This window comes from Rhinichthys klamathensis, unplaced genomic scaffold (genome assembly GCF_029890125.1).
Source record: "Rhinichthys klamathensis goyatoka isolate OS25496 unplaced genomic scaffold, OSU_Roscu_1.1 h1tg000529l_1, whole genome shotgun sequence".
Taxonomy (NCBI): domain Eukaryota; kingdom Metazoa; phylum Chordata; class Actinopteri; order Cypriniformes; family Leuciscidae; genus Rhinichthys; species Rhinichthys klamathensis.
The window spans coordinates 163,689-188,737 of NW_026607005.1; the positions used below are offsets into that span (position 1 = coordinate 163,689).

Consider the following 25,049-nt stretch of genomic DNA (forward strand, 5'->3'; position numbering starts at 1 on the left):
AACTCTGTAACAGAACAGAAAAACAGAACGTTTAACCCTTAAATGCATGAATGTTTCAACAATCATATTACAAGTTATAACACAGATGGATCTCTACCTGTCGCGATAATATAAAACTCTCCTGATATTAGAATAACAAGAGTAGAAGAATAAAATAGAGCATGTTTTGTTACCTTTTGGAGTTTGGAAGGGTTCAGTTTGAGCAGATGTTTTATACCATCATCACTGTCCACGTCAGAGCTCATTTCCCAGGGCATTCAGCATCTGGCTCATATTCGTGAATTCAAACACATTTTCAAAACTATCATTTTCAACATCTTAAAAATCAATATTTTGATCGCTAACAGTGTATTCACCAGATCCACCATCAAGTGACAGTGACACTAATATTTGATTGCGTTGAGTATTTTCTCTGCAGTAAATCACTGAGCCATTTCAAGTTTTGCTGATGATACTTCCTATTCTTTTGTTTTCTGCCTGTGGTAATATGAGTGAAACGTCACTTCATAATTGTGTATCAGACATTGCCACCTTGTGGAATAAAGGTAAATTGCACTTATTCAGTCATCAAAGATTCAATATATATTCAATTAATCCTTCAAAATATACTTACACTTACACTCCTGGGGTCATTAGTGAACCTACACAATTTTTACGAAAATTGAATGGGAAAACATTCAATGTTACATGTTTTGTTACATTGTAATGAATTGATTGAGGAATACCAAGAAGGTTGATGTCTAACTTTATGACAAGAGCCAATCTCATACGTCATCACATTCTCTTCATTATTCATTTTTGCAAAGAGGCATTTAACTTGCGGTATCCTATCAGAGAGATCACAGGATGAGAAGGTTTTTTGAGGGTGGTTGTCTCTGAAAAACACCTGAGTGTTACAGGATAGCTGAGGGAATAATGGGTACAAATCTTTGTCAATTATTTGAGAAGTTCCCATGATGATGAAGCATACCTAGTACATTATAAATGACAAAACTGATAGGCTATATCTCAGACTTTATTTGTTTTAAATGTGCGTGTATATATATATATACAGTAGCACTGCCCATTGCAGCAGGCTCGGCTGATTTGCTGTTAAATTTGCATGTTGTATGTTACTAAAGAAGGTATCACCGACTATATGTTATTTCATGGTGTGTGACCATGTTATCATATTGTGTATATATTCGTCCGACATAAGTAAGGTGAATTGCTAAAAACTGTTGGATGCTGGATGACCTCACAATCTATTGGTCTCTGTCAAAACTCAAGGCAGAGATCAGCTTTATCCACAGCCCTGTGGTCAAAATGACAACTCTACGGATGAAATGACAGATTTGTGCCTGACTTGTACACACAACACCGCTGACAAGGCCAACACTCACCACAGACCTTTGGAGATGCGCATTGTGCAGAAAATAAAGACTAAACACTGTGTTACAGATTTGAAGTATTGGGAGAAATCACTGAATTGTGCACTATGATTGCAAACAAGAGAAGTGCATATACTTCACTCAGGTGAAAATTCTTACAGCATCTGTCCATCTGCCCAACTTCACCATTATTATTTCCAAATTGTATTCTCTTATTTAGTAACCCAAAGCACAGCTTGAGTTGAGTTTCATCCTCAAGCTCTAAGCAGACAGAATACGAAATCTGTTTATATACACTACTTTTAGTACAATATCAAGGAATGTAAAGGACATAGTGGAAGGCAAGCAAAAAAAATATTTAAAAAAAATGGAAGATTATTTGAGCAGCAAGATATTTGTTCCAATTCCTTACTGTCAAAAACTGATTGTACAAAAATTGATTCCTTATTAAAGGAAAGGTCAGCAGTGTGAAAGACAATGCAAACTCGTGACAATGATTTATTTCACTCTGTTCATTGATAAAAGCAGACAAAAAACACTCCTGTGGTAAGATGTGACTGTGTCTGGATCTTTTTTCTTTTTTTCTAAATTAATTTTGATGTTAAATTAACTTTTATGATGAGCAGTTTTCAATTTCTGCATTAAAATTGATTTTGATAATCATAAACATCTAAGTGGTGCAATTGTCAGAAGACTGTAAAAAAGAAAAGGGTGTCAAGTTTGACATTTTTAAAAAATAAAATTGGCATCATTTATTATTACTTTTATTATTATTTCTATAAAAAGTAGTAAATGCAGCATGCATGCATGCAGCGGTTTTGTTGTCATTTGACATAAACAGGAAATGATATCAGAGGGGTTCAGACCCCAGAAACCCCCAATAATTCACACCTCACAGCTCCGGAATAAGTCAGTTTCTGCAAGTACAGCATTGCTGTGTGTGTGTGTGTGTGTGTGTGTGTGTGTGTGTGTGTGTGTGTGTGTGTGTGTGTGTGCTTTTAAGGAGACCGGGGAGACGCACGCTTGTATCTCCGCTACAGGTCGATCAATATATGTCAAATTTAGAGCCCCGGCGGACCGGTGAGCCTCGCGCAGGTTCAGTCAAATAATCACTGACAAGAAAGAAAGCAAACGAAGTGAAATCACCAAAGCCACACGCGCGTTTACAGTGACTTAAACACATGATCAGATCAATAAGAATGTTAATTAAATGCATCCCTGTACACCACGATGTTGCTATCAGAATGAATGTAGCTTGTTCTGATAAAGAGCACAAATAAATTCTGGCGTTTTCAAAACATTAGGCTGCATGGCAGCGGATGCAAACGCTTCAAACAATGAGCACCGCACAACCAGGAGACAAAGCGGCTGTGTGCGCCTTCAAAACATACAAACACGGCTCTCCTCAAACAGAACAAAAAAGTGAAAGTCTCCTAGATCTTGAATAAACGAAACCATGATTGCATATTGCAAATACCCCCAAAAGCCTTTTGAAATGTGCATTTGTCACGAGCAGACAGTCAGTGTTGAACAGGGACGGACTGGGACTAAAAAACGGCCCTGGACTTTGACTAGGCCCGGCCCAAAGCAATCGGCGCGCGGAAACTCGACAACAACAACAATAACGCCTGCTGCCTGGCATGAGTGTCACAAGACTTTAATTGTGGCTCATAATACTATACCTAGCTAACAGCAAATTATACAATCTATTCCATGCTGTCTTAAAATGAATTTATTACTTAAAGGGGGGGTGAAATGCTGTTTCATGCATAGTGAGTTTTTTACACTATTAAAGAGTTGGATTCCCATGCTAAACATGGACAAAGTTTCAAAAATGAAGTTGTAAGTTTGATGGAGTAATTCTGTTCCAAAAATACTCCTTCCGGTTTGTCACAAGTTTCGGACAGTTTTTTTCGAAACGGGCGTGTGTGACGTCAGAGTGGCCGGAATTTCCTTATAGGGGTCTTAAGGGCACTTCTCCCGGAAGGGCGCGCGCGGATCTGTAGCCTAGTGCGTGCGAGAGTACGCCTATGCCCATCAGAGCGCTGGGCTCGGCTGCGCTGCAATTAAAAAAATGGCACCAAAAAAGTGTGTTTTTGGTTGCCAGGGCAAGACAACACTGCACAAATTTCCAAAGAACCCAGCGTTAAGGGACCTGTGGATGAATTTTGTTTTTCCAGAGCAGCAACGGAGTTGTGCAAGTGTTTTTGTTTGTTCCCTTCATTTCGACGGTAATAGTTTTATAAACAAAGCCCAGTTCAACGCCGGATTTGCAGATCGCCTAATACTTAAAGATGGAGAAGTCCCAACGATAAAGGTTCACGGTCGTGCGTTGCAACCGCAGGCGGTGAGTAAAACTGCTTCAAATGTCTGTGAGTTGTTAACTATCGGCGTGTAAGCACAGCAAGTAAACAACATGATCACATACAGTTAATGTATATCTATGGAGCATGCGATGTATGGTGTGTGTGTGTTTAAATACATTTGTTTAGCTGGCCACTGTAGGTGTCAGTTTGTTTATTGTAAAAATAAATCATGTCCTCATAAACCACGAGTCTGTCTGTTTACAACACACAAATGTTGTAAAACTCGCGCATGACATGGTGTTCTAAAAACACTGCGCTCAAGTTCAAATCACTTCTATTTAAAAAAAAACGCTCGAGACCTTATGTTTTTCACCCATTTCACTGCCCATCTCACGTTTTTGTGAGCAAAAACGCGTTCTGTATGAACGAGCCCTTAGTATTGTTTAGATCCTTGTTCTGCATGAGATTACTATCTGATTGTTAGCCATGGTTTATTTTCGGATGTCACTCACAGCTTCCAGACGCTCTCAACGCAAAAGCTTTGCGCGCTCGTGTCGTGATTATTTAGCTCCGCCCACACGGCACGCCTCCACCCGCTCGGGTTTTTCCGGAAAGACTCGGTACAGCCTATCTTTCTTTTATAAATATATTAAAACTAAAGACTTTTTGGAGATATGAAGGATGCAATACTACTCTATAGGTACTCAAGATTAACATGAGATTGAGTGAAACTGAGTGTTTCACCCCCCCTTTAATAATCTTAATTAATTTATGCAGTAATTAATCTTAGCTACTGCACAAATAATAATACCACATCTAAATGAAAATAGGCTACACCATTACAAATGTAACTTCTGTATTCAAAATCTTCAAAGTTTGTAAGCATTAACTGTAACGTTACCAACATTTTTAAAAGTAAAAGCACAACATATTTCTTAATATTAGCTACTGCATGTGGCATTTTACAGCTAAAATGTTGAAGTTTAGCTGTTTTAACTACTGTAATCATTAAAAATGTAGCAAGCTGAATATCACTTCCTAACATCATCCCTAGCAAGTAACTTGCAAAGTAATTTCTGATTAATTCGGTTCGTCAGTAGTAGAGATAAAAGCCCGCCCGCACTTGATTGGTTGGGTCCTTACATGCGCTTCGTGAGGCACACGTGCATACTAGCACACACACGCAAGGTCTCTAGCTCGCTCCCTCTCTCTGCCGTGCGCGCGCTACGCATGCGCACTCTTATTCGCTCTAGATTCCGAGAGATTTTAACTAATTTGCGGGCATCAGTGAGCCGCTATAAATATGCAGGGAACTTCCGGGAGACTTGGGATGTCTGTGACTGCGTGTGTGGCGGGTGGTGGGCCGGTGGGCCGGCCCGCCGGCCGTCCTGGAGTACCGGCCGTTCTGTGATTCTCCAGATCACACAGATGGCCAGTCCGCCCCTGGTGTTGAACAGATGCACATCTGGAGTGACCGGCGCTTCCCATCAGAACAGCTGGACAGATGCACCCTTCCAACATGCATTCCGTTTCATTATTGAGTTCTGATGTTTATGTGGTGTTTAGCAGAGATATAGTAACGCGCTAGTAGTAGTAGTAGTAGTAGTAACGCAGCAATTTGACGCGGAGACTGACGCACTGGATTTTCCATCAACTACAGTGGAGCCAACAAGGGGATTTCACTCTAAACCATCTCGTGATGTGACTGGGGACATTTTATATTTACTGTGCATATGATTTATAAACTCATACAAATATGTGTTTAAATAAAAACCCATAATTTAATATATAAAAAAATATTCCTCAAGCACTGGAAAGCGAGACCAGAGTAGTCTGGAAGGTGCGTGAATTAAGCTAAAACAGAAACGGGAGGGAAATAATGCCGACCTGTTCTGCCCCCCCTCCCAAAAAAAAAAAAAAATCAAAGTTAGCTGATTAACCCCAAACACACAGCGCTTGAATGAATCGGTTCTCTATATTCAGTCCGAGGGCGGAGCGGCGGTGCGCTCAACGCATCCAAAAATGACAAGCCTTTATGGGCGCCAGTAAGAGAGAGAGAGCGCTCGCACAACCTACCTTCATCTCTGCGTTAATTTCCCTCTTCACGGGGTGAGCTGGCTTTCTGCTCCTCTTGTTTTCCGGAGGTCTTCCCTCTTTCTCCATCTCAGCCATGTTTTCTTTAAATCTCTGTCAATATTTGGGGGTAAAAACCCCGCGGGCGCACGGCACGGAGCGAGGCGGGGCCGTTTCAGAGTTGCGGAGTGGCAGCGAATGGCAGGCGCGCGAGAAGCCCTAGTGAAGTTGATGCTGGTGCTGGTGCTGGTGTTGCGGGCTCACCGTGCCCGGTCGAGTCAGCCATCTTCTGCCTGCTATTTCTCAGCGGTCTGAGCGTGAGCAGGATCGAGCCCTCTCGGAAAGCCAACCAAGGGGTTGAGAAAAAAAGAGCGAGCCAGACAGGGGGAGGGGCCTCCACCGCAACTCTATACGGCCACGCTGATCCCGGGAAGGCTATTTCCTCCCCAATTTTCCACAGATCGGTTTTCACTCAGGACTCCACGCGTGGCGGAGGTTGTCGCGCGATAGGAGTGAATAGGTGCCGTTGTCTGATGTGTTATCATTCACCCCGCGCGCGTTATCAGCGCTCCGCAGGGGGTTCTTGATATTGTCGTACGAGACAATTAATGGAAATGAAACAGTCAAGGGGTCCTAATCATTTCCTTTTAATTAAACATCTTTGCACGGGTGGAATTGCCATAATGGGTTGTATGGTGTTTATGAGAGAGATATCTACAGGTAATTAAAACCCACGCTGGAGTGACAGACAATAGGCCCTACTTTACAGGGGCCAAACAAATGTGTTACAAGCAAGAGAGTGATATATATATATATATATATATATATATATATATATATATATATATATATATATATATATATATATATATATGATACATGACCCTGTGACACTTAATTTGCACCTAAAAGCTCTTAATTTAGCTTAATTGTCTAAAGTATTGTTCAATCTCACACACTCACACACACACACACACACACACACACACACACACACACACACACACACACACACACACACACACACACACACACACACACACACACACACATTTAGTCAAAAGTAGCAGATCTTCACTGAAGCTTAAAATAATAAGTGAACAAAAAGTTCTAAGAATCAGAATTTATTTTTAATTATCATGAATCCCAAAGGTCCAACAATGAGCAAACAAAAACATGACAAAAAATTGATACATTCGTATTCATACATTTATATATATATAAACATGGAACAAATATTGTATTAGTATTAAAGACAGGTGAATTTGCAGCAAAATATATTACAGTAAAACATTATTTGAGTGACACATGACATTTGATGCTAATAAAAAAAGATATGGGAAGTGTTTTATTTTGCGATGCATGATTGCATGGTGAGTTGCATTTTAATATGCCTGTTTAACCTTATCAAAACAGACCTGTGACCCATTTTTGGCTCACAGAGTTAACCACTTTGGGGGGCATCTAAAAGTGCACACAGGTCCACCTGCAACTAAGGTAAGGTAAGGCTGATCTCTTACAGACACCAACCAAACCTGATATTCTGTGAGGAACATGCCTACAACTTTTGACAGAAAGAGTTAATGGACTGTAAAGATGGAGTGATGGAGTCACACACATGATTTTTTGTTTGTATTGATGTAAAATACAGAAAAATCTGAATGTTTAACCAAAAATACATCACTCCCAGTTTCCCTCCTTCTCTTTTCTTGCTCCTCCAATCCACTGGTGAATTCGCTCTCAAGCATGGCACATGTAGGACACGGTGGCACGAGACCTCCTCTCTCCTCTGGATCGGACCAGAGGCCGTCGTCCTTGAGAGCGTATCGACGTCCCGTCCCAGATCACTAGCAGATGCGCGACGGCCTGAATGAGTGCATTGTTTAGCACACACAGCTCTGGCAGCCCCTGCCGAACACTAGCCCATGATAAACAGTTACATTCTAGCAGGGATACTGTTACCCCTCTTGATACTAGAGGAGGTGCTTCAACCCGTTTCTCTCACAGCCCAAACTGTGTTTTCTCCAGCGTGGATTGGCTTTCACTCCGATTCGATTCCATAGCTCTTAGCCTTGTGTATCAAGTGCAGAGGAATATGGTTTGTAAACACAAGTAAGGCCCTAATATGCAATGACAAATAAGATTAGAGGATGGAATTTACGTCTCTTGGGAAACGCCTGGTGGAAAAAGTGTGGTCATGAGACAACATCAGCCTTTTCTGTTCTCATTGTAATCCCTGCTTGTTTATATTGTGTGTGCATTGTGTCCGCTGAAGTGTGTGTGAGAGAATGCGTGTGTTAGTGGGTCTCCATTTCAAAAAGATACTTATGGGATTTCTACAAGAGGGAAGTATTACAAAAGGAATTAAAAGTAAATGTAAAACAGCTGGATGCAGAATCCGTTACTGGTTTGTGAAAAATAAACATTCGTTTTACAATCACAGGGACAGATGAAGCTTCTCTCTGAGATGTGTATGTCTCATCCGCCGTAGCATGATATCTTTATTTCACGTACACACAACTGAATTCCTCCCTTCATTTAAAGGCAGAAACTCACCTTATATTATCTTTAAATGGGACTCGGATCACCTGCAGGCACTATGCAAAACAGCTTTCCATTGAAACACACAACAGCCGTCAGATGAGGGTCAACAGATGAGGGAATTCAAAAACAGCTGTTTGAAAAGTACATGCAAGTGGGCTTCCAGTGCAGATTGCTTTCAGTTGTTTAATGACTTGCCAATTTTCATAAATTGTATACTTCTTTAAATTAAGACAACTGACGCCCAGGTTTTTAAAGATAGTTCACCCAAAAATCATCTTTTACTCGCCCTCAAGTGGTTCCAAACCTGTATGACTTTCTTTCTTCTGTTGAGCTCAAAATAAGATATTTTAAAGAATGTCTGGTTACCAACATTCTTCAAAATATCATCTATTTTCGTTTAAAAAAAAAAAAAAAAAACGTTTATGTATGTCTACTGTAAACCAGCTTATTTGATGTTTTTCCACGAATCCCTCTAGATGCACTGAGGTCTACCATTATACCAGATACATTGAACAGGAACTTTCAAACATACCACAACAGTTTGCTGTCTTGGTTAGGCTATCTCCAGTTCCAGACAACTCTATAGAAAGACAAATGTTGCTTGTGAAGTTTCGGTTTGATTAAATTACGTCTTGGAGTACAACAGACCTCTTAATTATGTGATGATTACAGTTTTAATTTGTTAATTAATCATAAGTGACAACAATTGAAAGAATGACTAGGATTAGATCGAAGAGACGAATGAAGCTGTGAGCAAACACTGTACTGCAGCAAATAAAGAACGACAGGTGAATTGAACGTGGAGACCCAAAAAGAGCTCTGCAGGAATCATAGCGGATGGTTGGTTATTTGTGTTGATATAATTTCATAGAGTGCCATTAGAAACATCAATGTTTTGAACTTCGAAGAGGAGTTTGTTGGCAAATGAGCAGAACTTTTTATGCAAAACATGAAGGTTATGAACAAAATAGGGCAGTTGACATATCAGAGATTTCATAAGTAAACATTTTCTGAGGCTGGACTGATTTGGTTCCTGGTTTATGCACCAAGTTGCTCCAGCCTAGTCAGATATTGAAAACTCATAACAGTTTTATTGATCCACTGTTAAGAAATTATATTAGTTATATCTTGATAAGGGCATCTACCAGCGTTACCACAGTCTTTTGGTAAATAACTTCTTAGACAGTTAATTGTAAAATAGCTGAGAGGTATTTGGGGGAATCTGAGATTCATGTGCCATGTGTTGTTGATTAAAGTAATGCAACCTAGTCTTAAATAGAAGGTCGAATTTATTGAATTTCAAAGGGAGAGGAGAGCAGAGAGACCCTAATTTCTTCTCTTTCTGTCAGTCTCTCTGCCCAAAGCAGCATGTGTGAATATGTACCGTTAATCACATTGGAAGTTCTCTGCTAAACATCTTCCTGCTTTTAAAAGTGTCTTTCAATTTTCTCAAACATATAGGTTCTTTTTCATGTGTACAAAATTAGGCGGTGTGGCATTTTGGTTAACATTGTCAGAAAATTGCCAGTTTGATCCCCGCCAAAAGCAAGCCACAAGTTTAACAGGGGGATCCACCGATACGGCAAGAAATATATAGCAGTTATACATTTATGTAAATATTTATCATCTATATTTGCAATATTATTTTTGTATAATCATACACACACACACACAGACACACACACACACACACATATATATATATATTATATATATATATAATAAAACGTTTAGTTCCAATCCTTGATTCTGATTGGTCAATAGCTGTGTTTTATTCAAAATAAAAAACAGCTATGACCGCTTCACCCAACGCTTTTATGTATCACTACACAACCAGAGCCATAGCTTGCTGGGATACACTCTCTGGGCCGACACATATGTTGCTGTCTGGGTCGTAGGCTATATATATATATATATATATATATATAGGCCCATATATATATATATATATATATATATATATATATATATATATATATATATATATATTTATATATATATTTATATATATATATATGTGTGTGTGTGTGTGTGTGTGTTTATACTAAATGGCATTAAATGTAAAAATGGCCAAACATACATTGCAAATATGATCTAAATATGTAGATGCTGCCTCAAATTTGTAATTTTCAATCAACTTGAATGTTTAAATTTCAACAACATTAAACTGTCTTAGAAATTTGTTAAATCTTGTATAACTTATAAAAAAGTTGAAAATTGCTTAACTTATTTAGATATATAGGCTAAGCAGTTCTATTAAATATTTATTTTATGTCAAATATGCAAGATTGTTTTTGTTTTTTTGCCGCACCTTTACTGATTCTTGATCAGCTTCAAAAGACTAAATAAAAGATGCCCTGCATTTGAGTCAAATAGGATAGCAAAAATGAACCAGATCACATAATCATTGTGACCCAAGGCATCAGTTTACCAGACTGAACTGGACCAATGATCTTAATCTTTAACTTCACTGTCTTATATCTTATAGCATGAAATATAGTAATGCAAGGTCATAGTTTAGTTCAATTGAAGTCAATTATGGATTTTCTCCTTCCTTTAAGGTTGATAAGGCATACTAATCATGTGTGATTATATGGTTAGTTGGATTCTATTATTTGCACTTCCCATTGTTTAGCCTGCATGACCCTATTAGAAAACACTTGTGACCCATTTTTGAGTTGTGACCCACCCGATTGAGAAACACTGCTCTGTATTGCATGTTGTAGAGTGATTATTCTGGATTTGTGATAATCCCCATATTGAGATCATGCCAGTCAAATGAATCCCATGGGATAACAACTTCAGCTGTATCAACTGTTAAAAGCCAGGAGGGAATTTCACTTAAGCGCAAGAACATTAATGATGTCAAAAGTTACTTTTTACACAACCTGATTTGTGTAATTGAAGGACAATGTATTTATTTGGACACTGCAGCCTTTGTTGGGAAATTCACGTTTTTGCTAAAACCTATCACAGATGGTGACACTTTTATGGCCACAATGTTTCCACTCAAAAAGTTAGTTTTTACTGTGTTTGAAGCTGTGTTTACTGAGTTGACGATGTTATTCTAATATGCATTTTATTATGAAGATGTTTTTAAGATGATAGTTTTCATTGTTTTTATCAAAGGCTGTATGTGTAATCAACAAGTGTAGTATTTTGGTGCAAATATAATATTTGCCCCTTAAAGTCACTGAAGTGCCTTGAAACTGCATCATTATTCAATGTTAACGCAATTTCCACTGAAACAGGAAGACAGGGCAGGACATATCGAACAGCTCCTCCCCTTTTTAAAAGAGCCAATAGCATTTAGTTTATATCACAGCTCGGCCAGAGCCGTTAAACTTCTCCTAATCTCCTCGATATCGCTTTAAAATATAGCATTGTGCAGAATTCAAATGTATCCAATATGTTTTCTGGTATGCGCTGACTCTCGCAGATCTCTGTGCTATCGTGTCTCTGGACTGGAGCAGACTGTGTGAACGCTGCGGCGGTTCGCATGACACTAATGTGAAACCATTCGCCCCAATGTAGAAAATAGTAAATGTGTGAAAAAGTGACAGATTTTAGCTGCAGCTTCAGCATCTATTTATAATGTAGGGGGCGGGGTGCTTTAGATTCTAGAGAGTCTTTGATTGGACAGAAAATCTGATGAGAAGCTGAAGTGCAGAGTGATATCAAATCATTGATCTATTGATCTTATTTTATATTTGCTTATAAAATTTAAAAAAAATATATATATATATGATTATAGCTTCTAAATGCGAATTTTGTCATTGTTTTGGAGCACATTAGCTTATAGATACCAGTAAGGCTAACATATTCATGCTAAAAGCCCAAAAAAACTTCATGGGGACTTTAATGTCCAATGTAAAATAAGAAACACGGAGAGAAAAACCTTGAAAAGATTGCTGTTTCCAACCGATTCAAAAAAAGAAAAAATAATTTATTTAAGAAATGTAAAAGTTTTTTTCTTTAGCCTGATACCAAAATGTATGGTCTCAAGGTTTTGTTGAAGAGGGTTATGGTGACGAAGGGGTTAATCGCGTAGTCTTTACGACAGACCGTAAACTGATTCGTAGAAGATGGCGACCCGGTGCAACCAGCTGTCAAAACGTGAGAGTTTAATTTCGTAGAACCGGACACTCGATAAACAGCACAGACCATCGGGTTGGACAAATGTACTTGAATTAACCAGAGACCATCGCTCGATCAGCGAAGGAGACTTCTATGATGAAGAAAATGCAGTTTTCTTACATAAGGAGGTGACATTGGGGAGGACAGAGGCTGCTGGATTTGACACTCAAAAAGTGAAAGACTGTCAGATTCCTGATGTGAACTTATCTGAAAGTACCAATGAACATTCATGCATTTAAATAACTAGTCTATTAGTTTTATTTGTTTATAAAATGGCTTGGAGGTCACGACTCTCTTACATTGGACGGAGGCATCTGAGTATTTTCTCCAATCCTTCTCCCTCTAACTGGACTAAAGTGGTGTCTGATGCGGAAAAGATCGTAGGATATCCAACTTCATTCATGAGTTTACGCTGTTTACTTAGTGACGAGCTCAGCAACGTGGCCATGCATGTTAGGAAGCTTGTGGGGACGAAGCATCCTCTGCTAAACACCGCCAGGTACTGTGTTTTATTCATGACTGTCTTCTGGCCACCACCAGACACCAGACTTTGACAGTTTTATCAACATTCATATGAAACAGAGTTGGTTGAATATTACAACGTGCAATAAGAAATGTTTCTTGAGCACTAAATCAGAATCAGAATGATTTCTGAAGGATCATGTGTGAAGACTATTTTACAGAAAACACCACAAGAATAAATTAAGCTACACTTTAAATATATATATATTTTTAAATATATTTATAATTTTAATAAAAAATATATTACCAAATTCAGCAGTAAAGGATATATACAATTTGGATCTTAATTTTATTCAGAAATATAGTTACTTAATGATAGCTCCATTAACTCACTTGATAAATCTATCAATTGCCAACATTATGGAAAAAGGCTGTATACACCAGTTTAAATTGGGGGATTCCAGCCTGATTTCCAATTAACGTTTAATATCAATCTTACCAGTTATGTCAATGATTGTTGTATCAGAACAACTAATAAACTGTAACCTCCTCCTCCTCCACCATCAGTTTGGTTTTAGACAACAACATTCCACAACACAACATTTGATAAACAAAAAAGGAATTCAGAAATGTTAAGGATCAATCTAAATTGTTTTAAACTTATTAGATAGTGTAGATCTCAAATCAGGCAGCTCATATTTTTATGCATGCAATGATCTTGCCCTGTATTTCTGACTGTATTACAGTTTAGACAGTTTAGACAAATGAGTCCGTAATCAAAAACCTAAAGTAGCAGAACTACCAGAAGTACAGCAGGTGTAAATTGTAGGATTGACAACCGTATAAGCACACAAGGACAAAGAGCTTTTTCTGTAAAGCTTTTTTTTTTTGCAACATGTTGTCTATTGAAATTAAAGCAGCACTTGATATAAAGCCTTTCACAATGACGGTTAAGTGCTGGTTTACAACTCGCCAGAGCTGTACGTGTATTTAAATATAATAAATTGTGTTGTTTCTTATGATCGAATGAACCAGTTCATTATAAATCAAACTTACCGTAGCCAACATGTTTTTGGCGATTTGTCTTCTAGCTGTCATGGGGCCTATTTATCAACCCTATATGGATTAGGCCTAGTTCATGAATATTGTTTAGGTCATCTTGATGTTGCTTGGTTACCTTATTAGATTAAACTGCCATGTGACACAATTAATGCTAATGAACCAATAGTAGCGTTGCTCAAATTAATTCCCGACCAAGTGCCAATTTGCTATCGGCTGCACTTCAGCCAATCAGTTATAAGTATAACGTAACCTGGTTAATATACATGAGCCAAGCCTCTAGTTTAGCAGGATTTGAAAGATGGTAGTGTGTAAAGAAGCCCCTCATGTGCATTCAAGTGACAAACTGATTTACACACTGGAGTATCACCTGAATATAGTTGTTAAAGATGCAGGTCATTAGCACAAGTGGCGTTTGGCTCTTAGAGGACAAATTAAAAGGCATCATAAGAGTTTTACATCATGCTGACCTTCTGGGTGCTGACCTGTTCAGTTTGTTCATTGAGAAGCAATGCAAGTCTAGTCATTTCTTCTATAAATCAATAAGCTGCTGATGTTTTCTTGTAATTCCTCAAGAGTCCTGTGCTATTGAATCATGTAGCACACATAAAGCTGTTTTGTTGGTGAAAGAATGAAATTGAAACTACGAATCATATGTCAAATAATGTGCACAAATTGTATTTTTCAGGCTAGTCCAGTTAAAGCATGTTCATTGAGCGTGGACGGCTTAATAAATGAGACTTTTGTCCTCTCCTAGGTCTACAGGTGAACGTTACCTAATGGTTTTGCATCTTGACTGCAGAAGTCAAGGGTTCAGTTCCGGTTAGGGGCGAATTAGAAATGGGAGAGTTATTGAATTCACTTGAGCAAGGCACTTAACCTCTCTAGGTTACTCCTAGGAGATAGACCCTGGAAATAGAGTACTTAAAAGTCACTTTCAAGTAGCCATGGCTAAATTAAAGCTGGCTCCCTCCAGTGGCTGCCATTTGCAGTTCCAGTCTGAATTTGTGCAACTTTTGAGACAGACAGCCCACTCTGTGATACCATAGATCAGGTTCATTTCTTGACTTTTTTTTTTTTTTTAGTATAGCACTCATCTGTGAGCTTCACTTTGTCTCTATAGACTATATTCATTAATTTAGCCTGCGATGTGCCGTGCGTGAATATTATCTTTAGGTGTTTTGTGTAATAAGTTGGCTGAGTCAAACCTTCTGATCAGTTTTTCAGTGAGAGAACAGTTACAGTCTGAACTCAAGAGGCGTAACTGAAATTTGATTCTGAACCATGAATTACCAGGTATTACAAACACAAAATATTTTCAAAAGGAAACAAAAAAAAATCCTAAAAGTGATAATTTACCCCAAAAGGAAAATGTTGTCCAAATTTACTCTGTGTGAACCTGTATGTCTTTAGTTATTCTGTGGAACACAAAAAGAAGATATTTAGAAGAATGCTGGTAACGGTTTTGGTTACCATTGACTTCCATTGTGTGGACAAAGAGCACATTTTTTTATGTTCCACTGAAGAGAGAAAGTCATACAGGTTTGGAACAACACGAGGGTGAGTGAATGATGACAGAATACATTTTTTTTGGGTGAACTATCCCTTGAACTTTTTTTCACCTGAGTGCTGTCTAACTGAATGACATACAGAAAGTTTTAAGAGGAAATAAAGACTGAGTGTTTGTGTGTGTGCGCTTGGTTTTAGAGGGAGAGAGAGTTCGGAAACTCAATCCGGCCCATCCAGACGACAGTGCTGGAAACAGTAGCCCAAGGGTGTAATAACCTATACACCTAAATCTGATATGACAATCCATTTGGGAGGGGACCCTGTCTTCTCTCCTCAGCATCAGTGCAGATTCAGCCGTCTCCTAAGACGCGCCACAGATATTTATATGCACAATTGCAGGCTGGTGAGTCGGGCAATGCCAGCTCACGTTCAGCTTTGCCTTTCGGTTCATTCTTTAAAAAAAACACAGACCTCAGCGAAGTTCAGAGCAGTTTGCGGTTGCGGCAAGAGCTTGCGGAGATGTCTCTGACACGTCAGGGGAAGACCTTCACAGTTCCACACGCAGATGTGTTTTTCTCCACACACATACACAGGCACTGTGACAGGGTGGTCTCACTGAGGTCCTCTATGGTAGGGCTTTTCAATCTTTTACTGCGAGAGACTGCCATCCTAAAATCTAAAAGGCATCTATTTAGGTTTTTGTATAAAGACCCAATTTATACTGTGAAAAATTAATATTACAAATAAAATATTATATGGAAAATATTTAGTGTCTATTACGTCACATTATTAGAATGTTCTGCTCCTTATAGTACTGTACTGTTATTAATTTATTTACATTTTAATTTATCATTGTATTATTATTTTTTATATATATATTTTTTTTACACTGTTTTTCTCTAAACTTTTCCATGGAGCCCAGTTCGAAAACCCGAAAAACTAATTGGGGCCACCCAAAAAATGTTGTCTCAGTGACCATCTCCATGTATTAAAGTGACGGCCCTGCTGCGCATACACATAATATTCCAGAAGAACAGAGTGCAGTGATGTAATGTCACATTTTCCCAATGACATCATTCGCTGTGGCGTTTTGATTGATATTTACAGCAGGTTTCTTTTTTAGCTTTTAGTTCACACAGGACACGCTAATGTGGTAAAAGCAGCTAGATGAAGCATATTATATATATATAAAAAAAAAGATGTTAACAATATATGAAGACCCCCCCCCCACACACACACCACTCAATTTCTACCCAATAAAATATTTTAGCGCTTGGTATAACTAGAAAGTCATATATTCGTTATAAAAATAACAATATCATGATTTTTAGTTGTTTTAGCAAAGACATCCGTCTTCATGTTTTCATTGGCTATCCAAAAAATGGTGTCCTGTGTGAACAGCCCCTTAAAAATGTTTCACACATATTAAATTTACTTCACTGCGCACTCCTTGTTCGTGAGGGTCATAAACACTTTCCAGCTGGTCGCAACGTTCAATCACTCTTTCATGCCCTCTTTCCAATCATTTCTTATCACCACTCGTCTTGTTTTAATGACTCCCTGCTCCTCACTTTGCAGTAGAGTGAGTTTGTGATTTAATGATGTGTGTGTTTGTGTGCATGTTTTGAGATGCAGTTTCTGTCTGACTGAGTGATGGTGTGTGTGTTTCTGGGCGGTGGATGTGCAGATTATTTCATACTTCTCTAGTCTGACCTTTCTATCAGTGTTTTTAAAATGTTAGCTAAAGGCAACATGGCTGGTGGACAGGAAGATGTTAAAAACCTGAGAATTGTTCAACAGGATGGTCTTTCACATCTTGGGATGTGTCCTGGTGTATCTGAGGGCTGCTTGATTGATTGCGTTTACAAAAATCAACTCATTATTAACACCAAAGAACAGGGAAAACCATGTATACATGGTATTTTTTATATTTAGACATCAATGCAAATCTCGCGGGAGTGGGTCTGTTTTACCTTTGCTGCTGGTGGGAGTGGGCGGGTCCCTCAGTCCCGCGTTTTGCTTCGAAACAAGAAAGGAGTCTACAATTGAAGTTCACGCAGTTGATCAGTAACATAACATTCTCTTAAGTTTAATAAGTTTAAGTACTAAAATTACTAAAACAGAAATAAAAATAAATTACAGCCAAGTGGAATTATTTACAAAACTAATAAAAATAATATAGCTGCAAGCAGCCATCATGGAGCCAAGCCCTTCCAATGGTTCCATGAGTTCAAAAAGTAGCTTAAAAATGCTTTGGTTTAAAAACTTTAAAAGTAACTTTAAAAACCAAAGTATTCTTACTTTATAATGTAAGATGTTGAATGTGATCAGCATGATGAGATCAATGGGTTCAAAAAGTAGCTAAAATACTTTGGTTTTTAAAGTTACTTTGTATGTTTGTTGAAATCTGTTAATTCTTAAAAAAATTGTTTTGATAGAACATTGATAAAATGGTTTAAACACAAATTTAATCAAATTGTATTTGTTTGGAAATTCTGTAGCCAAGGTTAATGTTTCACAGAGATGACAGCCTTGTTGTTTTAATATGGAAGAGAGATTCAAGGTGAGAATGAACACTTTTAAATGAGGGAAAACATCAGTTTCAACAGAGAGCCAAATAAACTCTTGAATGTACTTGGCATATCAGTAACAATTTGGACTTTTCACCATATGAGAGTACCTCTTGCGGTCTGGGCATGTGACACAGGATTCAAACCCATGACCTAAAAGGTTCTGGGGTTGTGGCATTACACATTGCACCACTCACCACTCAGTTGAAGCTGATTCACCAGGTTGCTGAGGAGAGCCTTTAGTGTGAGAATGAGCACACAAAAGCATTATTTAATATTTTAAATTAGGGGTGTCACGATTCTCCAAATCCTCGATTCGATTACATTTTCGATTCTAAGGTCACGGTTCGATTCGATTCTCGATTTTTACATTTATTTTTTTAAAGCCGAAACCGGCCAATCAGGATGCTCTCTGTCTTAATGCGCTTCATGAGGCACATGCGCAAGATCTCTCGCTCTCTCCCGTGCGCGCTATACGGTTTGGAGCACAGTTTTTTCTGTCTCACATGCGCGATTGCGCGCTCTTGCTCGCTCGCTCATTCCGGGAGATTAATGCGGGCATCAGGGAGCCGCTATCAGGGAGACTCCAGGAACTTCCGCGAGACTTGGGATGTCTGCAAAGTAAACTGTGGCTTTTTTTGAAGCACGAACGTAACATAACTCACTGGAAATTCAAAAAACTTACACACCTGCGACTTCAATGAAAGAGGAGGGGGTTCAAGTTCTGTCGATGGGTTTCCTGCATCTGCTGCAGTTGCCATGCTATCTTTTGAATGGCTGTAGCTAAGTTAGAGGAGGTTGACTATAGACTCGCAGCACTTCAACGCGTGTTTTTTTCCCGCTTGGCACGCCGACCGGACGTGACATGGGGGTGTGGCAGCATCGACGATTCCCTTTTTTAATTCGATCGATTCGAAAAAAAATTAATTTAAATTAATTAATAATGCTATACGAAATCGTGACACCCCTATTTTAAATAGATAAGCATGCTAAGCTAACTTAATGCTAATGTAGCTTATGGTTAACCTGATAGCTGAATAGCCACATTAGTAAGATTGGGAACTGGTTAGCATGTTAACAAATTAGCATGTTAGCATGTTAACAAATTAGCATGCTAAGTTAACTAGCTTAAGGCAACAAACACAGGCAGGGTCAAATTTGGAGAGATATTTCTCCAGAACGGTAGCGAATATCACAAACAAAAACTGTTTTTCATTTGCTTCTATATAGCTGTCACATTGTTGGGAAATGACAAATGAGATATCGTTGGATTTGGCATAAACCAAAGAACATGACACAAATCAAAAGTTATAATTGTTTTTATCCCTGGAACACTAGGTGGCGCTTTGTTCAAACTTCTCAGGTACCTTCAGGACATGCCGATGATGATACCTGCCGATATGTCAAATCGTTTAAAAGATATAGCAGTTTATGATAAAATTCAAAATGGCGGTACGATGGTTCATCCGATCCTGGCAAAATCGGTATCCTCTGATTCGGCACGACACAAGGAATCCATAGACACCACGATAATGATTAATGAATGAGTTCTGACAAACTGTTCAAAAGTCATTAGCAAAAATAGCCATTTTTTAGATCTCATGACTTGTAGGTGGTGCTGTTCCCAAATTTGGCATGGACCCTCAGATCATGGTTCTGATAAAGCGTACCAAATTTAGTTTCGAGTGATCAAAGTTTGGGTGAGATACAGCCTCTGAACCAATTTTGGGTCGACCTCGTTAACTTTGCGACATCATATCTTTTGAACAAAAATGTATAAAAAAATCTGTTTAGTTAAAATCTGTGCAGCTCTGTGTACTTTTCAAAATATCCACTACTGTAATAGGCGTAGTCTTAATGTAAGATGTTGAATGTGATCAACATGATGAGAGGAATCAGGTGTACTAAGTTAAATTTTTCTAGGTCAAAGTTATAACAAAAAAGTTATAATTGTTTCAAATGTGAATCTTTGAACTGGTGGTGGCGCTATAGAGTTAGTCCTAGAGGCTGCACAATTGGTCAGATTACTATTCATTACCATCATTTCAAGTGTACCAAATTTCATAATTTTCCTACTTACGGTTCATATGGCTGCTATAGACTCCCATTAGGGAGAAATAATAAGAAAACGTACTCGGTTACTAACGTAACCTCGGTTCCCTGAAAGTAGGGAACGAGTATTGCGTAGCTATATGCAGTCTCAAGAATGGCCTGTGACTGGGGACTATCTGAATGTGAAAGCGTCTTTCAGATCCACAGTAAAAAAACAATTGCCCGGGCGAACTTGCGCGAGGATTTGTTTTATGATCAGCATTTTGAATGGCCGTCTCATGAGAGCCCTGTTCAAATGCCTCAGATCTAAAATGGGTCTGATACCGCCGTCTTTTTTCGGAACTAGAAAATAAAACGTATACAAAGTAAAACATACTCTCTTTTTTTGTGCTTTATTTGGGTCGCCGTGAAAACGGTGTTTGTTTGTAAAGGCGTGCACAGTGTAGCGGGCCTGTTTACAGCAGTAAAATCCGCCTGAACTAAACAGGGAGCTGTGAGAAGTGTTCTGTGCCTTTTGGAGGGTGGTCCGGCTAGCACGAGACACGAGCCCTCCCTTTTCCCCCCCGATGCTAGGAGGTAGCCGGAGGCCTAGGATCCGACGTGCGCCGGGGCAGCGGGTAGCGTTTAACCGGTCTAAACTGACGGCGGGCATCAGCCGCGGGGCGGGGCTGAGAGGCCTCCTTGGCTGGTTTCGCTGGCTGAGGAGAGGGCACGGACTTGGGCCTGCTCGAGGCCGAGCTAGATCGCTTAGGCAAGAAGTTTTGCATTGCCTGGGATGACTTCTGAGCCTCGGTGAATCTCTCCAAAAAGCCCTTCACCGCCGGGCCGAAGAGGCCGGAACTGGATTTAGGGGCTTTGGGGAACACCGTTCTGTCCGCGTCCTTAATGTTCGTGAGCGTGAGCCACAGGTGGTGCTCGAGCACGACCATGTTAGCCATGCTCCTCCCGATGGCCTGTGCAGTAGCTTTGTTAGCCCGCAAAGCTAGGTCCGTGGTGCTCCGTAAGTCACGGGAAGACTCAGGTTCTGGGCCAGTCTCGTCCATGGATTGGAGGACCTTGGCCTGGTAAACCTCCAACACCGCTATAGAATCTCGACATAGCCAAGGCCGAAGCAGCTTGACCGGAGGCGGCGAAGGCGCGTCCAGCGAGAGCTGAAGTGTTTCGACACAGCTTAACAGGGTGCACCGCTCTAGTTCTCCAACTAGCAGCGTTGTTCGGGCAGAGATGAGCGGCCACAGCCTCTTCGAGGGGCGGCAACGACTCGTAGCCCTTTTCCGCTGCGCCGTCCACAGAGGAGAGCGTTACGGAAAGGAGGCTCCTCGGGCGAGGCCCACTCGAGCCCGAGGTCCGCAACGGCCGTGATCAGGATCCTCAGCATCTCCGCGTCAGTTCCGGTAGCTGCGGCGCTCGCGCCCCACACAGAAGCGATGGCGAGGTCAACTGAGCCCGACCAATCCTCCTCAGAAGCAGGAATGGAGAGGCTGTCGTCGACCGATCTGCCGAAAGACTTAACTTATCTGAGGCGATTTAATGCTAACTGTTGCAGTGCCACTGCCCACAAACATTGATGCTAAATAGTGCTAACTACGTGAAATAGTAGTGGAATGTCACTTACCGGAAAAAATGGAGCGAAGTAACTTACCCCTACATTGTCGGTTAGTGCAGTTTATAGCAGAACAACCCATTTTATGTACGATATTTCAATACAAATGTTCAGAAAGGATACAGAGGTGGTATGATGTGTTGTGTCAGATCATGGCCGAGACGTCAAATTTCAGGAATTCCACTCGGCGCAGCCCGTTATCAGCTGTCAATCAAGCTATCAATCAAAGTTAACCACGCCCTTATTTGTCATACATTTTATATCTAAATATGATCTAAACTAACGAGTTAGAAAAAAATTCACCCCCCTCACAGTTGTCAGGCACTCGGAACCTATCGAAAAATACAATAAAAGTCCATGGGACCAACCTGTAAAAACATGAATATATGCTGTGAAAACTGGCATTTTAACATGGGGTCTATGGAGATTTGCTCACTTTTGGAACCTGCCCCTAGCGGATTTTAGATGTATTGCAGTTTTTCGCACTTCCGGGTATGGCTTCATTTTTCAGATTAGAATGTTGCCGCTTGGCGCCGCCCTCGCCATCTTTCCATTCACTTCCCTTTTGCTATTTAACCAGAGCGAATGAGACGAGTGCGTCACGTGTGGTGTTTGTCAATGCACCTTTGGAGAGAAGTGAAAGTGACCGCTCGGCTAGTATAGATACTTCGGGAAATTAGTATTGGTCCCGTTCAGATATTTCAGTATCGATATTTATAGAAATATCCATTGGATGTGCCATTGGATGTGCAGTTGCCGCAGCACAGCCAATGATTGAGCCAGACACTCACTGTGCTAGCTGTGCAGCTGCAAAATGCGTTTTACATTTTAAGCTTCAGAATATCGAGGAAAACGAGTTTCCCCACTGTGTATAGCTACGCAATACGAAGTGACCGTTCTCGAAGGGGAACTCAACTAACGGATATAATAGTGGCTACAGCCCCTTTGGGGCTTGGCCCTTAAAAAATGAAAATGTGAAATTAAAAGCTAATTAAAAATATGAATAAATACTATAATAGTATGTAAATACAAAAATAACACTGGCCACTCAGAATGCTGAAAACTGAGTAATGGGTGTGTGCTGATCAGGTTTCACTTAAACCATTATGACCTTTACCTGATAAAAGAATACAGTTTACGACAATTACATGACCTACACGGTATTGGGTTATTTTTAAGTATAATCTATGTAAGATGATATATGTAACCACACTCATTGATTCTCCTGCTATAAGCCACTTTTCTGTATTTCTATTTCTCGTTTGTACCTTAAATGTCTCCCGTCTCCCCTTTATTCATTCATTCTGTCATGATATATCCTGCCCACCTCTCTCTCTCTCTCTCTCTCTCTCTCTCTCTCTCTCTCTCTCTCTCTCTCTCTCTCTCTCTCTCTCTCTCTCTCTCTCTCTCTCTCTCTCTCTCTGGGCTTTTTGGTAGTGGGCGTGTCTGGGTGTCATCTCATCTCGATTACCACAGTTGTGATTCATGACAAGTGACTCTCTGCCTGGAGACGGGATTACAGCCTTTGTCGTCACGGGAACTGCATTATGCCTCATTGCCCAGCAACCAGAGACTATTGTAGCTCTGGAATGCTTGTGATATGCACATCACTACATCAGATTAATAACAGTCTGGATTTAAACTTTCTATTGAGTTGTCCTTAATAACTGCACACAAAATCAAACCTTCAGCACAAGATTCAGCCCAATTTGCCAATGAAACGCTCAACTGATGGACTAACTTCCTCACTGAAACGGCAGGTTATTATAGAACTATTACGGGCACTGCTTTTCTGTTGTTTTTCAACACTCACCGCCAGCCACTTTATTATGTACACCTTGCTAGTACTGGGTTGGACCCCCTTTCACCTTCAAAACTGCCTTAATTCTTTGTGGCATAGATTCAACAAGGTGCTGGAAACATTCCTTAGAGATTTTGCTCCATATTGACAAGCATTTGCATGCAGATTTGTCGGCTGGATATCAATGATGTGAATTTCCCGTTCCACCATATCCCAAAGGTGCTCTAGTGGATTGAGATCTAGTGAGTGTGGAGGCCATTTGAGTGTTTGAACTCATTGTCATGTTCAAGAAATGACGTGTTTTCCTGCTGGAAGTAGCCATCAGAAGACATAAAGGGATGGAAATGATCAGCAACAGCGTTTGAACTGTTTAAGCTGTGGAGTTCCCTGTTGAAAAAAAAGTATACTTTATTGTATTTGAAATATATTCCCTTTTTCAATAGTACATTGCAAATATACTAACACTTTTTTGTTTTTACTGTCTTTAAATATATTAAAAGTATATTAGTATCATGCTTTTACCTATTTTCACAATACAACTTTTAACACTTTTACTTTTAATATAATTGTACTTTAGTATATTTTCTAAAAGTATGTTTTAGAAAAATATAGCCTACTTGAAGTGAAAATTCTGTTTATTTTTTAAAAGTGTATTTATTTGCACTTTATTAAAAATATATTTTAGGTATATTTTAACTGTGCTGGAAATTATCATTGTAACAATGCATTACTTTCAACATACATTATAGTAAATTGTACAAAGTATAGCTAAGTAGTTTTTTTCTTTATTAATGTGCATTTGTTATTGGAGACAACGTGTGCAATTTGTAGTATTTGGAATAAGTCAAAGGTATTACTGAGCATATACTTCTTATTAAAATATAATACACTTATGGTCGGCGCTGATAGCCTTGTGGGTTAGTGTGCCGACATGTAGCCGGTGTGCTTCTGGCGACCCGAGTTCGAGTCCTGGCAACCCGAGTTCGAGTCCCGGCTCGTGGACTTTTCCCGATCCCGTCCCCCTCTCTCTCTCTCCCTTCTCACTTCCTGTCTAGCTACTATCCTATCTTAACCTCCTGAGACGGTGAAAAATCTATTCAAATTATATGAATGAAACAAATCTATTTATGTACAATACTGTCTCTATCATCATATGGGGATTAAAATTTGACATATTTTAGTAATAGTAGCACTCTAGGACATCAGTAAATATGAAGTACTCGTTTGAGGACATTGGGACTATATTACGTTATCCCCTTAACTGTCACCGTCCCACGTGGGACGTTTGCCCATATATATTTAGAACAATAATATCTTAGTAAAAATCTTAAGTAATATCGACAAACTAAATATCATTTGAAAGCTTACAATCTCTAGTTTTCATATTTGGTGGCTGTTTTTTAAAATAAATTACAGAATAGCAGTAATTTATCAATTTGCAACAAGAATATTTCATATTCATTAGGCGTGTTTAGGCCTTTATTTTGAAATAGAAAAAAAAACATGAAAAATCATGAAAGATTGGTAGAAACCTCAGTGTTATCTTTTGAACTCTTGGCATGA

General features: G+C 39.4%; 2 protein-coding genes across 8 annotated transcripts in view; one reads left to right on the plus strand and one right to left on the minus strand.

The window, feature by feature from the left end:
* The window catches only part of sobpa (sine oculis binding protein homolog (Drosophila) a), a 44,993-nt gene extending 38,670 nt beyond the window's left edge, over positions 1-6,323 (minus strand). For 3 of the 7 annotated variants that reach the window (XM_056238655.1, XM_056238649.1, XM_056238651.1), the window contains exon 1: positions 5,753-6,320. In XM_056238655.1, the coding sequence (XP_056094630.1) occupies positions 5,753-5,848 (96 nt within the window). In that variant the 5' untranslated portion in view covers positions 5,849-6,320. Of the gene's footprint in view, positions 1-5,752 lie in introns of all 7 variants that reach the window. The other 4 variants (XM_056238650.1, XM_056238653.1, XM_056238648.1 and 1 more) reach the window with 4 other exon arrangements.
* A 6,044-nt stretch (positions 6,324-12,367) lies between these two features.
* Positions 12,368-25,049, plus strand: part of pdss2 (prenyl (decaprenyl) diphosphate synthase, subunit 2) — a 36,342-nt gene continuing 23,660 nt past the window's right edge. The window contains exon 1 of the mRNA XM_056238656.1: positions 12,368-12,929. Within this exon, the coding sequence (XP_056094631.1) occupies positions 12,703-12,929 (227 nt within the window). The 5' untranslated portion in view covers positions 12,368-12,702. The remainder of the gene's footprint in view (positions 12,930-25,049) is intronic.